Here is a 22,118-nt window from a genome sequence, read left to right as displayed (position 1 = left end):
TTATTTTTGTTACAGTTATAATGAAGAAAAATGGAAAAGTCGATAAAGAAGGCGAGATCGGTGTGGTCACGTTGGATGAAGCGATGACACTAACAGGTGGGTAACATTAATATTTATTATAGATTCAGCGGAAGTTGTATGGATAGGTGCTGATTACAGCTCTCGGGGCTGACGGCCCACGTAGCACGTTCAAGGAAACTTTCTTGTAATACACTTACGTTTATATTCATCGATCAGATACCCTTTCTTAACCAGATTTTAAATCATCTGTCGCTGTTCCAACAATCCTACGAAACTATGAAATTTTATTAAATTTAATTTGTTTGGTTTAGTTCCCTCGATAGTTACAGATATACAGTCTAATCATAAGCTATGTTTTTTTTAATTTTATTTAACTTTTTAAATTTTTATCTACATCGTTTATACTCATGTTCTATAAAAGTCATGAGAAAAAGTAGAGCTCATTTCTAATTTACGCATTTCCCTTTTAAATTTAGAATATTCTGGCATTAAATTGCACATCAATTACTCAGAGCAGTAACAGCCCAGTGGTACAGGACTGGGACTTGCGATCATAGGAACTCGATTCCTCAAATACAATCTTAAATTGGGGCAATGGTAGCTCCGCAATAAAGGACTGAGAATTGAGATCGTAGGTCACGGGTTCGTTCCTGGGATGCAAGCCTATATAATTCACACTATGTGCATTATTTATATACGATTGCTCCTGCTCTCAAACAAGTTTCCAGATGATGGGCAGTAGCGGCCTTTGCGTACCATATTACTACATTGCGATCTCCAACCCGCCTCCCAAGCGTGGTGATTTTGGTGTGGTGGAGTTTAACAGGTTAGGCAGACAATGTTAGAGACTATAGATGTAAAAAAGCCGATTTAAAACGTTTAAAACCAAAAGTGGCGGTTTAAAACTCCAAATAAATCTTTTTAAAGGGTTTAAAACTCGCCTACTAAAATATAAGAACAGTGTTTTTACACATCATTATCGACAATACTTGGTCTTGTGTTAGTTACCTATGCAGTTTATACCTATGTAGGTAATTATATTACATATAAAGTACTATAATTATAAAGAAACAATATTACATACAATAGATTAAAATATGTACCTAAATCATAAAGAAATTGTATGATCATCATGTTGTCGAGCGGACTGTGTAAGATTAGCCAGTTTTTTTTATTACTTTCAAGAAAAAGTCGGGCACCTAATAATCTAATTTTATAACAGCTCATTACATTTTAGTTATTTAGTAATGTTTGGCATATTTGGTACGAATACCTTTATATTGAATCCAAATTTGTACATTTTTTTACAATACTGGCAACACTGACATGTCCGCACGCAACACGCTATGTATGTGTGTGTGTGGTGTGGAGTAGGCGAGCTGGCAACGTTGCATCTTGACGTCTCTCCGCGTGAGAAGTGCAAGTGTGTGAGTTTGGTTTTAAACCGAATGAAACTGATTGATAAATCTTTTCAAAATAACCAATATAGTTAACTAGGTAATAGTTTTTCAACTTAGCCAGGTAATGTCTACGCTTGGAATAGATAATGTGTTTATATTTAAGAAAAACATAGTCCTCAACACCAAACGTTTAAAATCGAAAAAAATGGGTTTTTTCGGTTTTAAACGGTTTTTTTCGTTTTAAACCGAATGGTTTAATTCGTAAAAACTCTTGGATGAAAGAAAGACACTTTATTTTAAAAGTCATCCGCCTACAACTTCAGATACACCAACGCCGTAATAAATTATCTGTCATACCTATGAAATAATTTTTACATACAACTTTCACCGCTCATTTGTACATATTAAACATTGATTCAAAATTAATATAAGATAGTCTTTAATTCAATATTCCATTAAGCACTAAAGATTAAATACAAAATCACAAAACAACAATACATATGTCACTTGACGCCGTTCGCCATTTTTATTTTATAATGATTTTTGTGAGACGCGGTTTTGACAACCGCCTACAAATCATACGCCGCGCGTCCTTAGTTTTTGCGCATGCGTAGACCGATGGATTGACAGATAAGCGAAAGCATTTTGACAACTGTGATTATTTCGCTACAATGGTATATGCCCCCATAGATTATCTTTTGCGGAAACCTATGCTTTGTGGACGTCTATGGATTGAAACGACAAAGGATATTTAGTCTAACTTATATAAATTAATGTAAAGGAGCATTGTTTAAGCTTACCGTTTTTGGGTAGAGTTTGGTTAGTGGTTGTTAAGAAAGGCAGTCCTGTACCTAGAAGCATTCTATCGGCAGTCCCACTCGGCTCCGTATCCGCGAACATTACCTTATTTTAACTGACAGATGTCACAGTACAGTTTGTACTACACCAATACCTCGTTTTGCGTCTTTTCATTTTGCATTTTTTTCGAAGTTGCGTCGCTGCTTAATTTGTACTAATTTTCTCTGTGCGTCGTTAAATATTCGAGGTTGCGTTGTTTTGGGTTCAAATCTTCGTTTTCTTTTTTCTAAAAACTTGTAAAAGGCGGGGATTCCCTATCTAACTAAAAAGAACGCAATTTAAATACAGTTTTATTTTCACTTTGTTTTGCTAATTTTAGAGTTCAGTTTCAATTACGTAGTGTATTGTGCTTTTTTTTAAAAGAGAGAGAATAATAAATTATATAAATATTTACGTGTTGTTTCTGGTTACAAAAAAGGTAAATATTTTCCAATTTATTTATTGGCAGAGCTATATTATTTTTGTTTTTTAAAATGTTTACTTTGTTCAATTTTCTTTTTAAACAGTAGAATTTTCGTAGCCCTGGAACCTTTCTTCGGTCTTTACATGGTTTGCTATAAAAAATCTTAATTCACTTTGCGGCGTTTCAATTTGCGTCGTGTTTTTTTGGAACATAACTACGACGCAAAGTGAGGTATTGGTGTATTTATAAAACCGTTAACCGAATATCTACAATTGTCGTCATTTTGTTTTATTTAGTTAAAATAAACCGTGAATATATGCTATTATTTATAACAATCCAACGTTTTTTTTAATTCATTGGTTTATATTTCGGTTCCCACATAAAAAGAAAAGTCCAAACACCAACAAAAAAACAAATTTTATCATGTTACTCACGTATTTATTGGATTTTAATTAAGTCGCTACAACTTCATATCGCAACCACTCGAATCGATGTACTTTGGGCCACTATAGATAACGGAAAATCCTTGACATAGATAATTGCATTATTTAAACTATGTAATATTTTTAATCTGTGAAGATTATCTTGTTTTGTATAAATGTTTAACTAATAATTTTATTAGCATTGATTATCTATATAGTTCTGACAATAAAATCTGATTTATTGACGATAATCAATCGCTGTTTATAACCTTAATAAATTATTAATATATATTTGTAGCGTATTTACAAGTTAATTTTTTTTTTCGTGTTCCTTATTTCATCTGCGATCAGTTCCAGGACTATAAGCGGATTTGTTGAGTGGTTATAGCTTTGAAAGGGGTCTCCCCGGCGGGAGACACTCCTTGTTCACCATCGAACGTCTAGTCTCTGGATGTCATGGCGTTTAAGACGTTTCCTGTACGGGATGCAAGTCAATTCGGAAGTCAAGTTATTTGGGTGTTTGTCTAGCCGATTTTTATAATTAATCGATGACTGCTGGATCTCCTTCTCTACTGTTTTGATCTCCAGAGCTTCGTGGATTTCAGAGTTCGTGAGGAACCATGGAGCATTTGTTATGGTACGCAGTATGCCATTTTGCAGCCTTTGTATGATGGTTATGTTGGAGTTACAAGCGCTTCCCCAGAGTTGGATCTTTTACAAGTTAATTGAAACAATTTTTCATATAGGTATGAAGAATTAAATAAAAAAATAAAGATGTATTAAAAGATAAAAAATATATATACAGACTGATTAGTTATAGGTGCAAAAGCTTTACAGCTTTTACATTTGTTTCCAACCACTCTGTATAAAATAATGAATCATAAATATTTTACATTAATTTTTAGATTGAAATGTAGTTGGTCAATAACATCTGGCAGTACAAAATCTGCAGGAACAGATATTAAACAATAATTAATTTTAAAATATTTTATGGCATTTTCAAAATGTTTCTTCTTTCTATATTATTGTATTATTTATTATATATGAAACAATTAATTATTGGACTGAGTTTACCATAATTAATTAAAAGAAAATAAGCTACACGTAGCCTTTAAGGCTTCTAGAGATTTAAAATAACGTTAGTCTTTAAAGTTCGTTCTGGACAACATATTTCGGTACGCTAACTTGCATTATAGTAAGAAACATACTAGATGTAAACAAAAATAAAGTTGTATCAGCGATAAATTAGAAAAAAAAAACTGTGATACATAAAGGTATTGCAAATTGTAAATAAATCTAACAGCAGTGATTGAGGATGGATGAAAGGTAATTAGAGTGGAAGAGAAAAATAGATCGAATTGTTGAATGAAAGAGAAACAAGATAGATATTGTGATGAATGAAAGAAGGGAAAGAAAATAAGAAAAATGAGGAAAACGGAAAAAATTAATAAAATAAAATCCCTGTCCCCTACCAGATAGGGGTGGAAGGAGAGGTAACCAATAGCGGTGACTTCATAAAAAAAAAGAAAAAAATACGCTTACTCGTATTAAGTTTTGCAAACTTCATACGCTGCTATAAATAAAAGTGTGTGCTTACTGGGAGTCGAACCCGAAACATGCCTTCATAAGTAAGAAAGGGACTAATATATAGCTACACCCGCTATGCAGCAGTAGTCGTGCAATAAAGTGCACCGCCCGCCAGCCCGCTGGTAAATGCGCGTGCAGCAAACAATGCGAATCACACAACTGCCACCGTTAATTCGCTCAACACGTGTTTCACCCCTCCACAAGGCATCCCCAGGAGTAATGTTACACCGACTAGTTCAAAAACAGATTAATCTTAATTTAATGAAATCACAGATTTAGATGAAAGAAAGAAAATTCATTTCGTAATAAAAATTTTAAATTTGAACTAACGTCACAGTGAAATATGTTTCAACATTTTGGAGCGTTTATTGCAAACCCTATTTACAAAACAGGTCGTAATTATAGGGTATTAGGGCTGACCTGTGAAATGGAAACATTTATGTCTAAGCTGATAAGGACCAGCTGGGAGACGCGGGCACTGATAAGGCCGACCTATTGACTTAACTAAATATAATATCACTTCTAATTACTCATAAAGTATAGTGCAATTCAAATTGTTATTACGTATTATTCGTGAAAATGGGTTACCGAATAAAATCCGGTTCTGTTTACAGGGATGTCCCAAAGTTATATAACACTTATGATAAAGATAAAATTCATTTATTCGAGATTCGAACTAAAAGTTCTTCAGATCTCTTATTGATCATAAACCTATTACCATTTTTTTAATCTATTTTATTTTTAACAATACTCTGCTTCGCAAGGTGTAATAGTTGTTGAGAAGAAGTAGAAAGAAACTCCACAACAACACATAATAGTTTAACAACACTGATTATACATATACACTTGTAATGTAATCAAAAAAATCTAGCGACATACTATCGAGGATTCTTGTCATGTAAATATTCGTTTATGGAATAATAAACTTTACTTTTAATGTGCTTTTTGAATTTTTAATGACTTTGGGACATCCCGTGAAACCTGTAAACTCTCTTAAATATTATTGATAGGTGATATTATTTTAATGAGAAATCTTTAAAGAACGAAAGTTATCAACATAGCGTAGATTGTAAGTGGCAATGGACAGACCACATCGCAGACTAGTTTGTCTCCGGGCCTTATGGATGAAGTGGAAACCACTAACCTGCAACCGCACCGGGCGTGGACCAGACCGCGATCGACCTGGTAGCAGAATGTCCCGTATTTGGAGGGCTCCGACATGAGACCAATGCCGGCTAGTCAAAAAGATATAGGAGGCAACACTTGTCTCCATTATAATGGAAAAGGATGAAAGAGAGTGCGTCCTCAAATTCTTTAGGAAAGTTGCACAATACGCAATAGACAGGAACAAAACATAGGTGAATAAAACATTGTAAAATTATTAAAATAGATTCATTGACATTAAAAAAAAATAAACAATTTTAAAATAAATCCGTGATAAAATTGATGTACACGAGAAAATAATTAAACCAATTAAAACTGTGATACTGTAATAGAAATGGATAACTGAAGTATTTGAGGATGTACGAAAGTGAATGGAATTATTGAGAAAGGAAGATGGAATTGTAGAATGATAGAAGGAGGAAAAGAAGATATTAAGTACTATGGAAGACGGGAACGAAAATAAAAATTCTAGTGCAAAAAATAATTATTAAGAAATACAAAACCCTGTTCCCAATTAAATAGGGGGTGGAAGGAGAGGTCGCCAATAGCGGGGGCCATTAAAAAAAAAACCTGCAACCGCAGCCTGAAAGATGGACAGACCTTGTCTTCGAAAGATGTTTGATGTAGACTGGTTTCATAAAGGCTTGCTGAAAGTCTAGCAGTTGGGCAGCCTATGCCCAATTGTGGCCGTGCTACAACAGAAATTATAATAATTATTATTCAATTGTCAATTAATAACATAGCTAAGGTTTTTGAATATTTTTTCGTCTGTAAATTCAAGCGAACAGATGTATGTTTATACTTTATATATTAATTTTCTGAAACCCAAGTGCCGTAAAGGCGAATGCTGTTCTAATATACGGCGATGTAATAACATTGCACTTGTGTGTCAATATGTCTTGTTTATTTGCTAGAAACGAACCAAACGAACGAAATTCACCAATTTTAGTACAATGTAAAAGAGATAAATCAACGTAGTTTTTTCCTTGTCATGAACGCCCATTGGAAGACATAGGCCATCCCCAAAGATATCCCCCATGTAAGATAATCGCCACACTTGGGAGATGGATAAGCGATCGTAGTGTAGTATTGTGATAAGGAGAAGACGCTGCTGTACATCCTGGGGAAACTGGAGGTGTTTGTCAACAGTGGCAATCCTAAATAGATAAATAATAAAAATAATGTGAGCGACAGTTGCATAAAATTTCCCAATTCTATTTTCAATTACATTTCAAATTCAATGTGTTCATACATACACAATTAAATTAAATTTTATTTAAAAATATTTTAGCGAAAATAATGGGAAAAATTTACATAAAACGGTACATATATATGACATAAAATATTAGTTACACATTACGTTATATATTTAATTATTAAAAACTTCATATTTTAATTACCCAAAATTTAATTACATTGCTTACAACATACAATTATATTGCTTCTTATTGTTTCAAAGATGTTAATGCTGTTAGCCCTAAGGCTTTTACAGCTTCATCTGATAAATTCACGGAACTGAAGGGTCCGTGAACTATAAATAAATAAATTAAAAATATTATAACATACACAACCGTGCGAAGCTATTACTACCAACTACAATAGCATAATAAACATTATTGTTAGCATAATCCAAGTAGACAATATATCTGTGATTTATTCTTGTTTATTCGAGTATTAGTGTAGAAAACAGAGCTAATATAAATCACGGTTTGGGAAATTCCTGTTGACAGTTTTCAGCGCTGGGCCGGAAAATAAGATAAGTTGGGAAAATATTTACAATACTTATCTGTTATCTATTATACCAACGTTTAAGTTATTTTACGTTTCCCATGTTACATATCTAGTGTATTATTATCTAGTCATTTCATTTGGTTCACAGATAAATGTTATGATCACTATGTTTATTATTTTTTTTTAAATTAGTCTTAAAGGATACCATAGAAATAGGATATAATATAGAAATACAAGTTAACAAAGCTAGTTATATCAGTCATAAAAAGTCCAGTAACGTTGGGTTGGTTTTTACTATAGAAATACTTCCGTATTTCATCACCATCTCAGCTGGTAAACGCCCACTGCAAGGCATAACCCTCACAGATCGACCAGTCTGAAGCTACCCGCCTCCAGGGACTTCCGGCAACGTTGCCTATCTTAATAAACTAGAGTAAAAGCTTAAGATTTTCTTATAAAAAGTTAAATAATTATGAATAGATCCAGTTTAAAATAATAACTTATGTATGATGCAGATGAACATAACTAACCAACTGCCTAACTGCTGATTTAAGTGACAATGGGCATGCCACAAATTTTGCAGAACATGAAGACCGCAGGAGCCTTTAGGTCATGGATGCACAGACCGCGGCTCGCCGGTCGAATACTGGTGGCCCGCCGACAGTAAAAATAATACTCTTGCGCATTCGAAAAATATTGAATTCTATTCCAGAATAAAACCAAAAAAAATTTAATTACCTATACTTCTGGCGGCCGGCCCGCCATCAGTTCATGATTTGCCCGAGTGGCCCCTAGTCTTAATAAGTCTGTGCAACCATGCATGCTTTAGGTTCTGGAGTAAATACTACAAACTAACTAGGTCAGCGCCGGTTAACCACTTGCAAGGTAGAAATACTTCTTCAGTAAGGAGAGAAGAATCTGGATGTAGACCGCTTCCAATCAGTCCTGTTAGAAATCTACGCGGAAGGTCTATGCTTAGCAGAGAAGGTTCTATAACTGAAATGAAGGCGGAGGTTGAAAAGCTGTTGCCTACCAAGCTTGATGGAATCATCACGATAGTTGGATTTTAATATTTATTACATTTATATAAATAAATATAGGTAGATATTTAAATATATATATATATATATATATATATTAAGTTTTATTTATATATAATTATAGGAAGTAATAGCCATTATGATGTTTATATAAGTTGTTTTTATCTTAGTGATTGTTTTCCTTCTCAATTTGATTTTACTTTTCATTTTTTTATTACCCTTTTATGATATTATCTTGTATCACCTGCATCCATTTATTTATCTCTGCTCTGTCCAAACAGTTAACTGGTAGAGAATTCTATCAACATTAAGTTAGCCGTTATACATAAATTATATGTTAAATAAATAAATTATGAAGATGATGATAATATTTTAACATGAATACAATATTTCGTATTTACTTAGCAATAGAACTAATTACCTACAAGCGCTATTACAAATAAACTAACTGATCACATATATTAAAATAAAAATGGCTAAATATTATAGTTTATAGCTGTGATAAATGGATTAGCGATACAGTGCACTGTCGTTTATTATAAACAACTATGCTAGCCTGTAACAACACTATATTATACACGATATATCTAACTAGAATTAACAAATAATGACACATTCAAAATGACATAAGATATAAAGTATTAGATATATTATTGTTAAGTTGCAATGCAGTTAATTGTAATTTTTATGAGTGCGTAAAAACAATATATCTTTTGACATAAGGCAGTTAAACGTGGACTTACTCTTCAATGGCAAGCACAACGAGTCAATTAGAGTCCTATCCACATCCATACGACAGTATCGTCACAGATAAAATAGTGGCTCACACAATATAAATACAAGATTTAAGAATAAACTCGTAACGCCAAAACTTGGTATTCAAAAATTTAACAAATCATCAAAGATCTTAGACATTATATATTTTAAAATTTAAAATCAAAACAATATTTACCCATTTTTTGATAATGTATCTGTAGAGATACATCAGAATTAAAAAAAATGGTGGCATCAATTTTGAACGCAAAGTAATCATTTGTATGTGAATTTTTAGGTTATTTCTTAATTCTTGAACGCTTGTTCAGTTTTTATCTGTTGGCATCCTTGGGTCTTAAATCAAGTGGTATGAATATTAATGTAATATAAAAAAAAATCTGCCAAGTTAAGGGTTAATAAATATATCCTATCACAGCATTAAAAAGTTTTTAGTTGACATAAACATGTGGAACTTGGTTTGATGACCCATTTTACACGTACGATATTATAATGTACGTATGAAAAATTGTTATATTTTATTTAAAAGAGCAATTGTTGAATTTCTGGTCATCTCTTCAATAGATCATAATTTCGAGCTGGTATCTTACTGTTTATAATTTTAAAATTGTTGAATTTGAAAATGCATGAAAATTGAAATGCAGCTATATATAAAAGATCTGAGGTTTAACTATTTTTACTTGTAACAAGTCACATATTTCATTGATTTGAATTATATCTTTATAATTTTGTCGAATTTTAGGAAAATAGTAAAAATGTAGTTGCAGAGGTTCCGCTGGAACAAGCTAAATATTTAAAGCGGTCTTAGTGAAACCTTGGAACGTCTGATCTATTTCGATTCATGTGAAAAGTCGATTAAAAAAATATTATGCAATTTCAGATACAATTGCATATAAATATAACTTTGTTAATGTATAAACATGACATGGAGATCAGCGATCAATGAGTTAAAAAGTATATTTTCTAATAAATATTATTAAACAACATCGCACGTGTTATGAACATTTCTTTAGATGACCGTTGACTTATATGTGTCTTATCTTTTAACTAAGTATGATATTAATTAATAATGAACTTATCGAAAGGCGATTTTGACCTGGAAATGAAAAGGGCTTAAAAATTAATTTGACTTTATCTTGTATAAGTCTAAATTATAATAAATACAACGATCATTTTTCTATGTTCTTTTTAGTTTGTATTTAGATTTCGTCTCCTTCTCTTTTAGAGAAAATTAATCTCTTTTATTATACAAATCTTGTATAATAAATCTTCACTCTGTGTTTGGCACTAATCGTTGTAACGTGGCTCCTGAAGATGCCCCATGGAGGGGTGAAACACGTGTTGGGTAATATGGCGGTGACGGTTGTGTAATTCGCATTGTTTGCCGCATACGCATTTATCAGCGGGCTGGCGGGCGGTGCACTTTATTGCACGACTACCACTGCATGTGCGGAAGTGGCTAAATATTGGACCTTTTTTTACATACAAATCTTGATCTCGAACAATCTCTATTTCAATAAATTTAAGAAATTCATTAATCAAAAACTTTTAAAAATAAATCGTATTAAAGTGCGAAGGATTTTATAGCGATAATAAAGCTTAGAAATTATTTACTTTTCTACTATATTAAATATTTTGTAAAAGTGACCACAAAAATGTGCGTCTGAGTTTATTGAGAGCGCCACTCAGACAAGGACGCGTTTGGAACTCTAGTAACGTTATGGTGAATAGGATACCACTGTAAAGGATTTTAATATGATTATAATTTCTACCAAATTGACTCCCTTACTTAAACTTAGGTATAGGATAAGAATTAAAACACCAAAAACAATTTTTTCTAACGTACAATATCTACACAGGTACCATATATAATACTTAATACGATCTTGTCACTATTAACAAATTATTTACTCTAAAATACATCTTTATTATTAATATATCTTTATTACAAATAAGGAATGGTACAAAATAAAAGTTCCCAATTCTCAAATTATGCAAATTCTATGTTTTGGGAAACCATAAACAGATGGTGCTATAAAGAATTAGATGTCAAGAAGCGTTGGAGATATCTGTATATCTACATAATAAATGTCAAAACACAGCGTTACATTTGATGCCGTTTGAAAAAATTAAGGCGCGTTCACATTATGACATTACTTTTGCGCCACCTTTTATATATCGACTATGTAAAACTGGCCCATATTAGTGCAAGGCTATCCGAAATCTTTAATATTATATTAGGAGGTCCCGAAAGAAATGTCGCTTTTTTAAGTTAAATTCACTCTACTTTTTTAACACGTTCACTGCGGACCCAATTTTGAAAAACTTTCAGCTGGTGCGGCTGAGGTCGAATCAGCCTCAAGCTGAACTTCCTAGTAGTGCGGTTGAGGCCTTTTCTGCCTCATGTTCATCAATATTTTTTTACATTATTGAGTCAATGCTTCGCAGACATAAAGAAAGCTATATTTGTCTTTGTCATACCTCATACGGTTGAGTATAAACAGCCGCCGCACTAGAGAGAAAACACGAGTTTTACGCGCCGCACCAGTGCAAAGTCTACCATGAGGCTGAATCGACCTCAAGCCACAGTGAACGTGTTAACAAGTTTTTATTTCTAATCAACAATATATTAACCTTCGTTATCAACAACCTTTTGCCATCTATTACACAAATTTATAATGCCGGAGCGGTAAAAATCAATCGGTTTATCCGTAAAATAAGTCGACAGAAACGACGTTACTTTCCGGTCCCCCTAATACATACATCTAAACGCAAACATATATGTCTATAATCTTCTGTTGAGATAAGTACATACATAAAAAGTGATCAAAAAAACAAACTAAATTTGTTGCGAAATTATCTCCTATCAGAACGATTTGGAGCTCTCGTTTGGTTTATTTTATTTTGAGGGATGTCATTTAATTTGGCTACTTTGCCATTTATCACTTCATTATAACTGGTTACTATAGGTTTCTTTATAACGAATATTCATTAAACACTAATTGTAATTAGTGTCTGTCTGTTTTCAGGTTTCGGCATTTACAATATATCACACATGCTGCTTAGTGGTTTTATCCTGATGGGCGTGATCTTGCAGAATCTAGCTCTGGGCTACGTACTGCCTGCAGCACAGTGTGACCTGGATCTTACTCTCCAACAGAGAGGCTGGCTCGCTGCTATACCGTTCTCAGGTAAAGATTTTTTTATTAGAAAGGAACGTGTGGCATTTATTTATTTTTTTGGACCAGTGACGGACTGGTTGCCGGCTGCCCAAATGTCTGTTGCATGTTTCACGGATTTAAGGTGGCACCTAGCCTAAAACTTTTTTCAAAGTACCTAAGCTTTAAGGCACGCGGGGGAGCTTCGGCTCGGGCCACTACATACTACTATATTACCTGATTGGGAAGCCAAAGATAGCTTCGAACTCCAGAAGTGACCAAATCCAAGGGCTCCCACGAGTGGACCTCAGCTGGGGTTAATAATACCCACTTAGCATTCCGACAAAAGGTGCGCAAGAGAGCCGAAGCTCACGGTGGCATGGAAAAGAGGGAATGAAAGAACTTAACATGAATGGATGTAGAGTGCAGAAATAAAATGAATGAATCATTAAACGAAAATAAATGACCCTGTCATTCCACGAGATAGGGGAACGAAAGGCCCCTAATAACGTGAGCCATTAAAAAACTGGCGCGTAACATGAACTCCTACAGCCGACGTTCATAAATTATTACAACGAACACATATAATAAAGCTACTTAGACTGTGACTGAAATTCCAGCTGTCATACTGACTTCATACTTCTGGGGCTGGTTGGCGGACACCAGAGGAAGGCGGCCTGTGATGCTGTTCTCTATGTTCATATCCGTCATCATGTCTGTGCTGGCGAGCTTCGCCCCGAATCTTGTATCATTTGCTGTACTGGAGTTCCTTTCTGCCATCTTGTAAGTACGTTTAATAACATTCTTGTGATGCCCCTAGGCTAGAACGGTCACTGAAATAGGTCATAAAATTGTTTGTCTCAAGTGGCAGTGGGCAGAGTAAATTGCACTTGGAACCCAGTGCCGTTGGGTCCGAGACGCCACGAGCCGGTGGACACGGCATCAGTAATCCCCCAACTAATGGAACTAACGACATAATTAAGGTCGCGGAATGTGACTGTACGCTGTCAGCCCATGACCAGACATTATATCGATCTTTGGGGAGGTCTATATCTTGTAGCGTTGGTCTGTCATCTGACATGATATTCATGATAAGTCATGATGAACGCGGTGTATCATCATTGTTCGCTGGCCTATCGATATTCCGTAATGTATTCTGTAATATGGCCGTTACAACACAACTGGTCACTATATCATAACTTTCTAATCGAGAAAGTTTTGGTTAGGACTAAAGGTTCTGCAGTAGAAATAACGGACCTGCAAGCGTGGATTTTTAAAGTTGTTGGATGACGCTGGATGCAGACATTATCAAACTGCCATATTTCTCTTATATTACTATTTCCGTTTGTCCTTCTTAATTTCTTTCATTGTATCACCTACCTTCTCTCGTTTTCATTTCTAGCAGCAACAGTGTGATTCATTGTGGACGTCCTACCGCTAAAATGATGATGATTATAGTTAGGATTGTAACTTACGATTATGAGCACATGTTATCGCCTCGTCAGGCCAAACAGTTTAATTTTCTCAATTGATTCAATTTATCATCTGCCAATATTATGTATTAGTGGCCTTATTATCACTAAGTAAGAAAAGGACCAATATTTAGCCACTTCCGCACATGCAGTCGTAGTCGTGCAACAAAGTGCACCGCCCGCCAGCCCGCTGATAAATGCACATGCGGCAAACGCGAAATCACTCAACACGTGTTTCACCCCTCCACGGGGCATCTTCAGGAGTTATGTTACACCGATTAGTGCCACCACGATTAGTACACTCTCTCACTATAACTCCTAAAGATGCTCCGTGGTGGTGTGCGGATGTGGCTAAATATTGGTCCTTTTCTTACTTATATTTTTTATATGAAATAATTTTAAATATCGAACAAATTAATACATTTTACATATATTTCGAATAATCTTGTTTAATATTTATATCATTACAGTATGTCCGGTACAACTGCCGTAGTGTATACATACCTGGGTGAGTTCAACGATCTCCGTCACAGAGACAAAATCGTTGCTTTCGGTTCTTCTTTCGTTGGCATCGGTACAGTCGCATTGCCGGGTAAGTCGGAGACAATTTATTTACTTATCTATTTAATATAACATTACCTGTAATTATTACTGGCTGGGCGACAGATGTCCTATCTTAGCTATGAATAATCAATTTGGGTCTTAATAAGTAAAAAGATCGGAAGATTAAAAATAAAAAACATAATAAATCGATGCAGCCTTGAGATAAAGTAAAGTAAAGAACGAAGCAGCAAGCGCAGCGCTGGAAGGAGGAAGCGAGGACCTCGAGGAAGAAAAACTCTTTAAGATCATTAGCAGTACAGGCCCTTTCTAATCGGAGTTTAAGTAAATCAATGTCACAAAACACATGTCCATCTGTGGACGTTCTTCGACTTATAGGTTGATGATACAAATTTTTTAATTCTAATTGCTGTTGTGTAAATAAATGATTTTCTAACAAAGAAACAGGCGACATACAACTGACTATGTGAAAATGATTTTAACATTTATACCACAAACACTAAAAGATTATCTTACTTGTTTATTTATGAACATTACCAATGCAACATTGCAATGTTCAACTATAGAAAACTAGTGTGCCCCCAAAAAAGGATGTGAAAGTAAAGGGTCTGGTCAAAATATTTTCTTATTTAATGCAGGTATATCCTGGCTGATTCTACCGCTGGAGTTCTCCGTACCTATCCACTTCTTGGGCATCACATATCGCTCCTGGAGACTTCTGATTGTCGCTTGCGCCGTGCCTTACTTCATCTGCTCAATTCTCATGATATTTGCACCAGAAAGCCCGAAATTCCTATACTCATCGGGTGAATATGATAAGTGTTTAGAAGTATTGAAGAGTATCTACGCAATCAATAAGCGAACGCCAGCGGATCTTTATCCGGTAAGTAAAACTAAAATAAATCCGATATCACACATATAGCAATGCTATTGATATGACTTTTTCAATTAAAATATTTAATGGTATCAGGCGTTATCTTGCGGAAGTCCATCCTAAGTAAGAAAAGGACCAATATTTAGCCACTTCCGCACCACTGCATGTGCGGAAGTGGCTAAATATTGGTCCTTTTCTTACTTTTTCAATTTAGTTCCGTTACCAAACATGTTAGACGTAGCAATCAAAATGACGATTTAATTTATATCATCAAGTCAACATTCAATATTACTTTTTTTATTTTAAACAAGCTGTACTTGCGACTTCGCCCGCGTAGAATTTTCCAAAAAAAAAAAAAAATATTACGTTTATTTAGTTCTTTTATGTTTAAGATTTTTTTCTCAGACAAAATATGTCTAAATTACTCCTTATTACATTAGCTACCTACCAGTATAAATCCCGTCAAAATCGGTCTAGTCATTTCAGAGATTAGCTGGAACAAACAGACGAACTTTTTTTTTTTTAATTTTATACGTACTGTATATATATTCAAATCGGTTCAGCCATTTCAAAGGTTTGCCGGAACAAACAGACGGTCACAATTTTTTTTAAAAAAAATTGAATATTTTGTACCCAATACGTAATCATATGCATGTAGTAAAAAGCGGTTATTTTAATACTATAAACAGACACACTAATTTTATTTATTTGTATAGATAATACCGATACACGATTTTTCAATTAAAAGTCAAATGACCTGAAACTAAATCAGCTAATCTAATGTATTCCCTATCAAGATCTTTGTGACTAAATAGATCTAGAAACTTACCATTAACTAAATCTAGAAGCAAACTTTATTCTATGGATTATTATTGAAATATAAATATATTGAAAAAGTTGTAACCCATTGGTGAGGAGTGTCATTTGCGATCGTAGGTTGCGTGTTCGATTCCTGGGATACCGTCTTATTTAATTCCCACTTTGTGCATTAATTATATAGGATTACCACTGCTTACAAACAAGTTTCCAGATGAATGGCAGCAGTGTCCTTAGCGTACCATAATACCACACTGCGATCGCCATCCTACCTGTCAAGCGTGGCGGTTATAGTATATTCTCCCATAGATATCTTTGAGAAAGCCTTGTGTCTGACGGTGGAAGTCTATGGTCTGAAAATACTACGGGAAGTGGTAGAAAAGGTTTTGGTAAAGGTATATTCAGGAGAGCATAGGGCTCCCTGAAATGGACGTCTATGAGCAGGAACAACGACGATCTATAGATAAGAAAAAACTAATTAAAACTAACAATTACTATTATAATACACAGGTTAAAAACCTAGCCGTCGAACCGCAAGCAAACAAGTGTGGTGCGAGCAAACCCGCGAAATCAATACTAGCTTCGATGCGAGACCAAACGGTGCCCTTGTTCCAGCCACCACTTCTTCCTTGGAGTCTTCTGGCATGCTTCGTGCAATTCGGTATCTTTGCAACGTAAGTCACATAGTATGCCTGCAATCAATATCTTTCGGGGTACTTGCAATCTTTAGAAACCATCTCAATAATTCACTGTATCCATAACAGATTCCAAATTTTAATTGAGTATTTTTAAGCACACAGCCATGAAGCAGATTGTGCATCGGAAGAAACATTTTCAAATTAAGAGGTCTTTTGGTGTCTAAAGTCATAAATAAGGCAGAAGGTTCCTCTTACATGCTGTCACTTTTCTCTTAAATCTTTATTCAAATAATTTATTTCGATTTGATGTTGACTGATCTTACTGCAATGATGTATATAGTAATTTTTTAAATTTATGTCACCTATAAAGGAACACGTAACAGAACCAATATTTACATTGTAACTTTTAATGTAGTTTTAGTTTATGTATAGCTAGTGTACGTAAATAAATAAACAAATAGTAAATAACATGTTACAAGTTTATCTAACTAAACAGGTAATGAAAGAGCACAATTATTAATTTCCTAGAATTCTAAGGTAAAAAAAAACATAAAGCTAAGTTAAATCTAAGTTAAAAAATAACGAAACATAGATTAAAAAAGGCAATATAAAAGTTTTTATATACATATACCTTTCAAAATAATATATACATACAAATACCGTTTTGTAATCAAACATCGATTTGCCTTTTATTGGAATAATACACAAATTTTAAAAATTATCCATGATACAAAACAATTTATAGTTGTTTTAATAAAATGTAGTTTGTTCTTAAAATTAAAATTTAATTTATGTCAAAATTTTTTATCTTTATATTCCCGACGATAGAAATGATTTTCAATGAGTAGAAATGAGATGCACTTTCATATATCATAATTATTACGATATATCTTCAATAATTAATAAATACAAAGCAGCCTTATTCCGACAATATCTGGTTAAAGAAATTACATCTTTGCTCCTACAGACCAAGGTGTAAATTACGATACATTTAAAAAAATTACAGAACCAATGGATTTTACGTTTGGTTTCCGTCAATCCTGAACTCTCTCGCCAATCACGGCGCAACTGACATGAGGATCTGCGACATCTTGGACGAGACCAAGACTTCTGCAATCAACGAAACTTTGGTATTCATTCAACATATTAAATATATAAATCTATACACGGTGATTGGTACTTTCGTCAACAAAAACCTTTAATGCTATTACACATTTCTTCAATTACCTTTATAAATTGATCACTTTGAAATGCGTTACATTATTTTATTTTTTTATATTGGAATGTAACTGGCCATTTTGCATAGACGGTTAGAAAAACAATAATTAATTTTAATTTGCAGTTATTCGAATTTTAAATGTGCTTTTTTTACTATATTATCATTACGTTAGTTATTATTTATGAAATTACTTACTTTTGTATAGAACGCACTATTTATTAATTAACAACAGTATTTAATATCGATCGAAACAACGGGTAAAGTTTTTTTTTTTTTATAGATAATCTGTGACGATAAAATGAACACATCAACTTTCGAGCACTCAATCTACATCGGGTTGGTGTTCTGCTCCATGTACCTGATCGTTGGGTTCGTGGTAGATGTCGTGGGGAAGAAGTTGATCCTCGTTTCTGTCCTCTCCGTGACGGGATTGTGTGGGATCGGTGCCAACCTTGCTGCTAACAAGAATCTTGCTGTGGTTCTGTTTGCGATCTTTCAAATGTCCGGAGCATGTATAGGTCTAATGAATGCAGTTAACGTAGAGTTATTCCCTACCAAATACAGGTGAGTTGACCGAACTATTTAGTCACTTAACATTCAAATCTTTTTTTCATTGCCACTATGATTCTTTACAACTGATGAACGCCCACTGCAGGGCATAAGCCCAACCTAACTAAAGATCGCTTAGCGACGGGATGCAAGAGTAATATGCCCCGTTTACTGCCACATGAGATGAGCAATTCTTCAAGCTACGTCGATCTTGATCCATCTGCGAATCTTCTCATTTCTGAGCCTTTTTATGAGTTCCGTCTTTAGTGACCACGTCTCGAAACCACTATGGAATATTAAATAAATGTTTTAATTACATTAATTTATAAAATTAAATTTTGTAGTTTTATATAGATCTACTGCTGATGCTGATCCTGATCCCGCAAACGTTGTTTTGCAAAAAAAATAAAGTTTTTAATTAACAAATTAAAGATAAGGATTGATCGTAGAGGGGTGAAAATTTAGGATTGTATGTATTTTTGTATGCTGTATCAAAAAGTAAAATAAAAACCAAAAAATTTGTATAAAAATAAAATAAAAAAATTAGGGGTGGACCACCCTCATCACTTAGGGGTATGGAAAATAGATAGTAGCCGATTCTCAGACCTACTGAATACGGATATAAAATTTGGTAAAAATCGGTCAAGCCGTTTCAGAGGAGTTCAAGTGCGAACACCGTGACACGAGAATTTTATATATTAGATAAACCCGACAAGCATTTATATAATTATAAGTGGACAAAGAGATTTTAAAGTTTTTATTACAGGATAGGTTGAATAGCTTATTTAATGAAAATATTTATAAAGAATGGGAAGGTTTTTTTATACTTAAATAATTAACCCATATTTAATCGAGAAACTGTCCAAAATAATGAACCTTAATATATACACGGTAAATGGTACCTTAATATTAGCAGGTTAAGGTACCGTTTAACGTGGCATGAGAGACCAGAAGTATAAATATATACATACTTATTCATACATGTCAGCCGTAGACGCCCACTGCAAGGCACTGCCCCCCCCCCACCCCTCCAGGATCGGCGCTATGACTGGTCTTGAGCCAGCAGGGAATTCATGAACTATATCATCGATCTACTTGGTAAGGTGTTTCGACATACTGGCTCTACTTCAGACGGTGCAATTCTTCGATCTACATCGGTGACTTTTTTCAGTGATTCTCCTCATTTTCGATTCGATATCGAAGTGCTTATTTTTATTTTGCAGAGCGATGGCCATATGTCTGTCTATGATGATAGGTCGCGTGGGCTCAATGGCGGGCTCCAACCTGATCGGGCTGTTCTTAGAGACCAACTGCGGCGCGAGCTTCTATCTGTTCGGCGGCATTATTATCGGTATTTCTTCCATACATATATACCATACATTCCATACATATCTAATAGATTCAGGCGTTACTTTGCGGAAGTCCATCCTAAGTAAGAAAAGGACTAATATATAGCTACTTCCGCTATGTAGCAGTAGTCGTGCAATAAAGTGCACCGCACGCCAGCCTGCTGATAAATGTACATGCGGCAAACTTTTAACTAAACTTTTAATCTTTTACGATTACACCGATTAGTGCCAAGCACTCCGTGTTTGGCGGGCGGTGCACTTTATTGCACGACTACTGTTACATAGCGGAAGTAGCTATATATTAGTCCTTTTCTTATTTCATACATACACATACAATTTACCACTTTTTATGTCATGAGAAAAATGCTAGAAGCGAATCAATATGATAGTAACTAGAATTAGATTATGATCCCCCTGGCCTCCTTTATCCTTGTAGACATAAGTAAGTTCAGCAGGATACCATTCCCACGCCCCGAGACTATGAGAACCCTTCATCAATTCTTCAATTGAGTTCTCTCTCTTAATCTACTTTAAGGACAATCTAAAAATAAAAAAAAACCTGACAGAATTATTTGCCGGTTCCTTAGAGCTAGTTTGGTACCCTAGTCACGATAAAAGATATCGTTGTACATAATACTTCCCTGTAAAATGCCACGATGAGCGACTTACCGCTGCCCCACTAGTGGGTAGCCTTCCCACGTCGCGTCGCACCGATGCTTCGATCAAAGCTTTTTCCATTACTCTCTGGATCATTAATTCAATATGTGCTTGTCAAAGGCCTTTATTATACATAACTAATTAGGTTACTTCTGTTCATCAGCCGACAATACAATTAGAACTAATTGTGTTGACTCCCGACTGTAATAAGGTTTTCTAAAGTGACTTATAAACAATCAATCTGTTGTCTTAGACGTAATTATTTAAAAGCTATCATTTTGGTACTTCAATTATAACTATACGGAACCCATTTCATCTCTTTAAATTATGGACAACCCTCTAAGGGAAGTAATGTTCATAAATAAACAATATATTAGTGGTGAAGCTGCCTAACATGAAATTATACTCGTATATATGTTTAAAGGTCATTGTCAAACAATTAAGGCGGCAGCCCGAAACACGAGTCTTTATTTTATATTTAGCAGTGTAACAATCTTTTGACTCAATATTTTTCATGACGGTGTGGTGGAGTTTAACAGGTTAGGTAGGCAATGTTAGAGACAACACCTAACGAGCTGGAGCACAAAAATTAAAACTCTTGATTTGAAAAATTGATTAAGAAGATTTTGATGAAAGATAGACACTTTATTTCAAAAGTCATCCGCCTACAACTTCAGATACACCAACGCCGTAATAAATTATTTGTCATGCGAATGAAATAATTATTACATAAAACTTTCACCACTCATTTAATGGATTTAGGCGTTACCTTACGGAAGTCCATCCTAAGTAAGAAAAGGACCAATATTTAGTCACTTCCGCACATGCAGTGGTAGTCGTGCAACAAAGTGCACCGCCCGCCAGCCCGATAAATGCGTATGCGGCATCAATGCGAATCACACAACTGCCACCGTCAAATCACTCAATACGTATTTCACCCCTCCACGGGGCATCATCAGGCTAAATATTGGTCCTTTTCTTACTTTCACCACTCATTTGTCCATATTAAACATTGATTCAAAATTAACGACAATGGACAGGGTAATGCACGGGAATTTTCTGTAATACAATCATCAAAAAAAAATACGCGAGACTTGCCAATGAGACCTGAAGTAAAAAATCACATTTCAGTACAATCATTACTGCCAATATAAATTGATTCTAGACTTTCGTTTTAAGGCACAGAAGAACATTTTACGAGATGTTCCTAAATGTGCTATATTAACTAACAATTCGATTTAATTTTAACAAAAATTCTCACTAAACATGGAATATAATTTACTTTACAGTTTGCGCCATTCTCTGTCTAACTCTACCTAACAGAAAGAGAGAGGTAGCGAAGAAACAGACGATAGAGCCGACGGGAAACGAAACCCACGAACCAGTATGAACCGGATACAACCAGTTTCTGGATGACAGATCGATGTC

At 34.5% G+C, this 22,118-nt stretch overlaps 1 protein-coding gene across 1 annotated transcript; it reads left to right on the top strand.

The window, feature by feature from the left end:
* The first annotated feature begins 64 nt into the window (after positions 1-64).
* LOC137923492 (synaptic vesicle glycoprotein 2C-like) lies at positions 65-22,095 on the top strand. Its single transcript, XM_068766755.1, has 10 exons — positions 65-96; positions 12,427-12,588; positions 13,176-13,338; positions 14,498-14,619; positions 15,227-15,471; positions 16,789-16,952; positions 17,923-18,046; positions 18,416-18,699; positions 19,908-20,035; positions 21,980-22,095. Exons 1-10 carry the CDS (start codon positions 84-86, stop codon positions 22,078-22,080), a joined length of 1,506 nt encoding a protein of 501 aa, XP_068622856.1. The 5' UTR covers positions 65-83; the 3' UTR covers positions 22,081-22,095.
* Positions 22,096-22,118: the final 23 nt, after the last annotated feature.

Source organism: Battus philenor, unplaced genomic scaffold (genome assembly GCF_028537555.1).
Source record: "Battus philenor isolate CCGP_79_NKW_IND1 unplaced genomic scaffold, ilBatPhil1.0.hap1 SCAF_10, whole genome shotgun sequence".
Lineage (NCBI taxonomy): Eukaryota > Metazoa > Arthropoda > Insecta > Lepidoptera > Papilionidae > Battus > Battus philenor.
The sequence above is the reverse complement of the archived record's forward strand: the minus strand, read 5'-3'. Positions and strand labels throughout refer to the sequence as shown.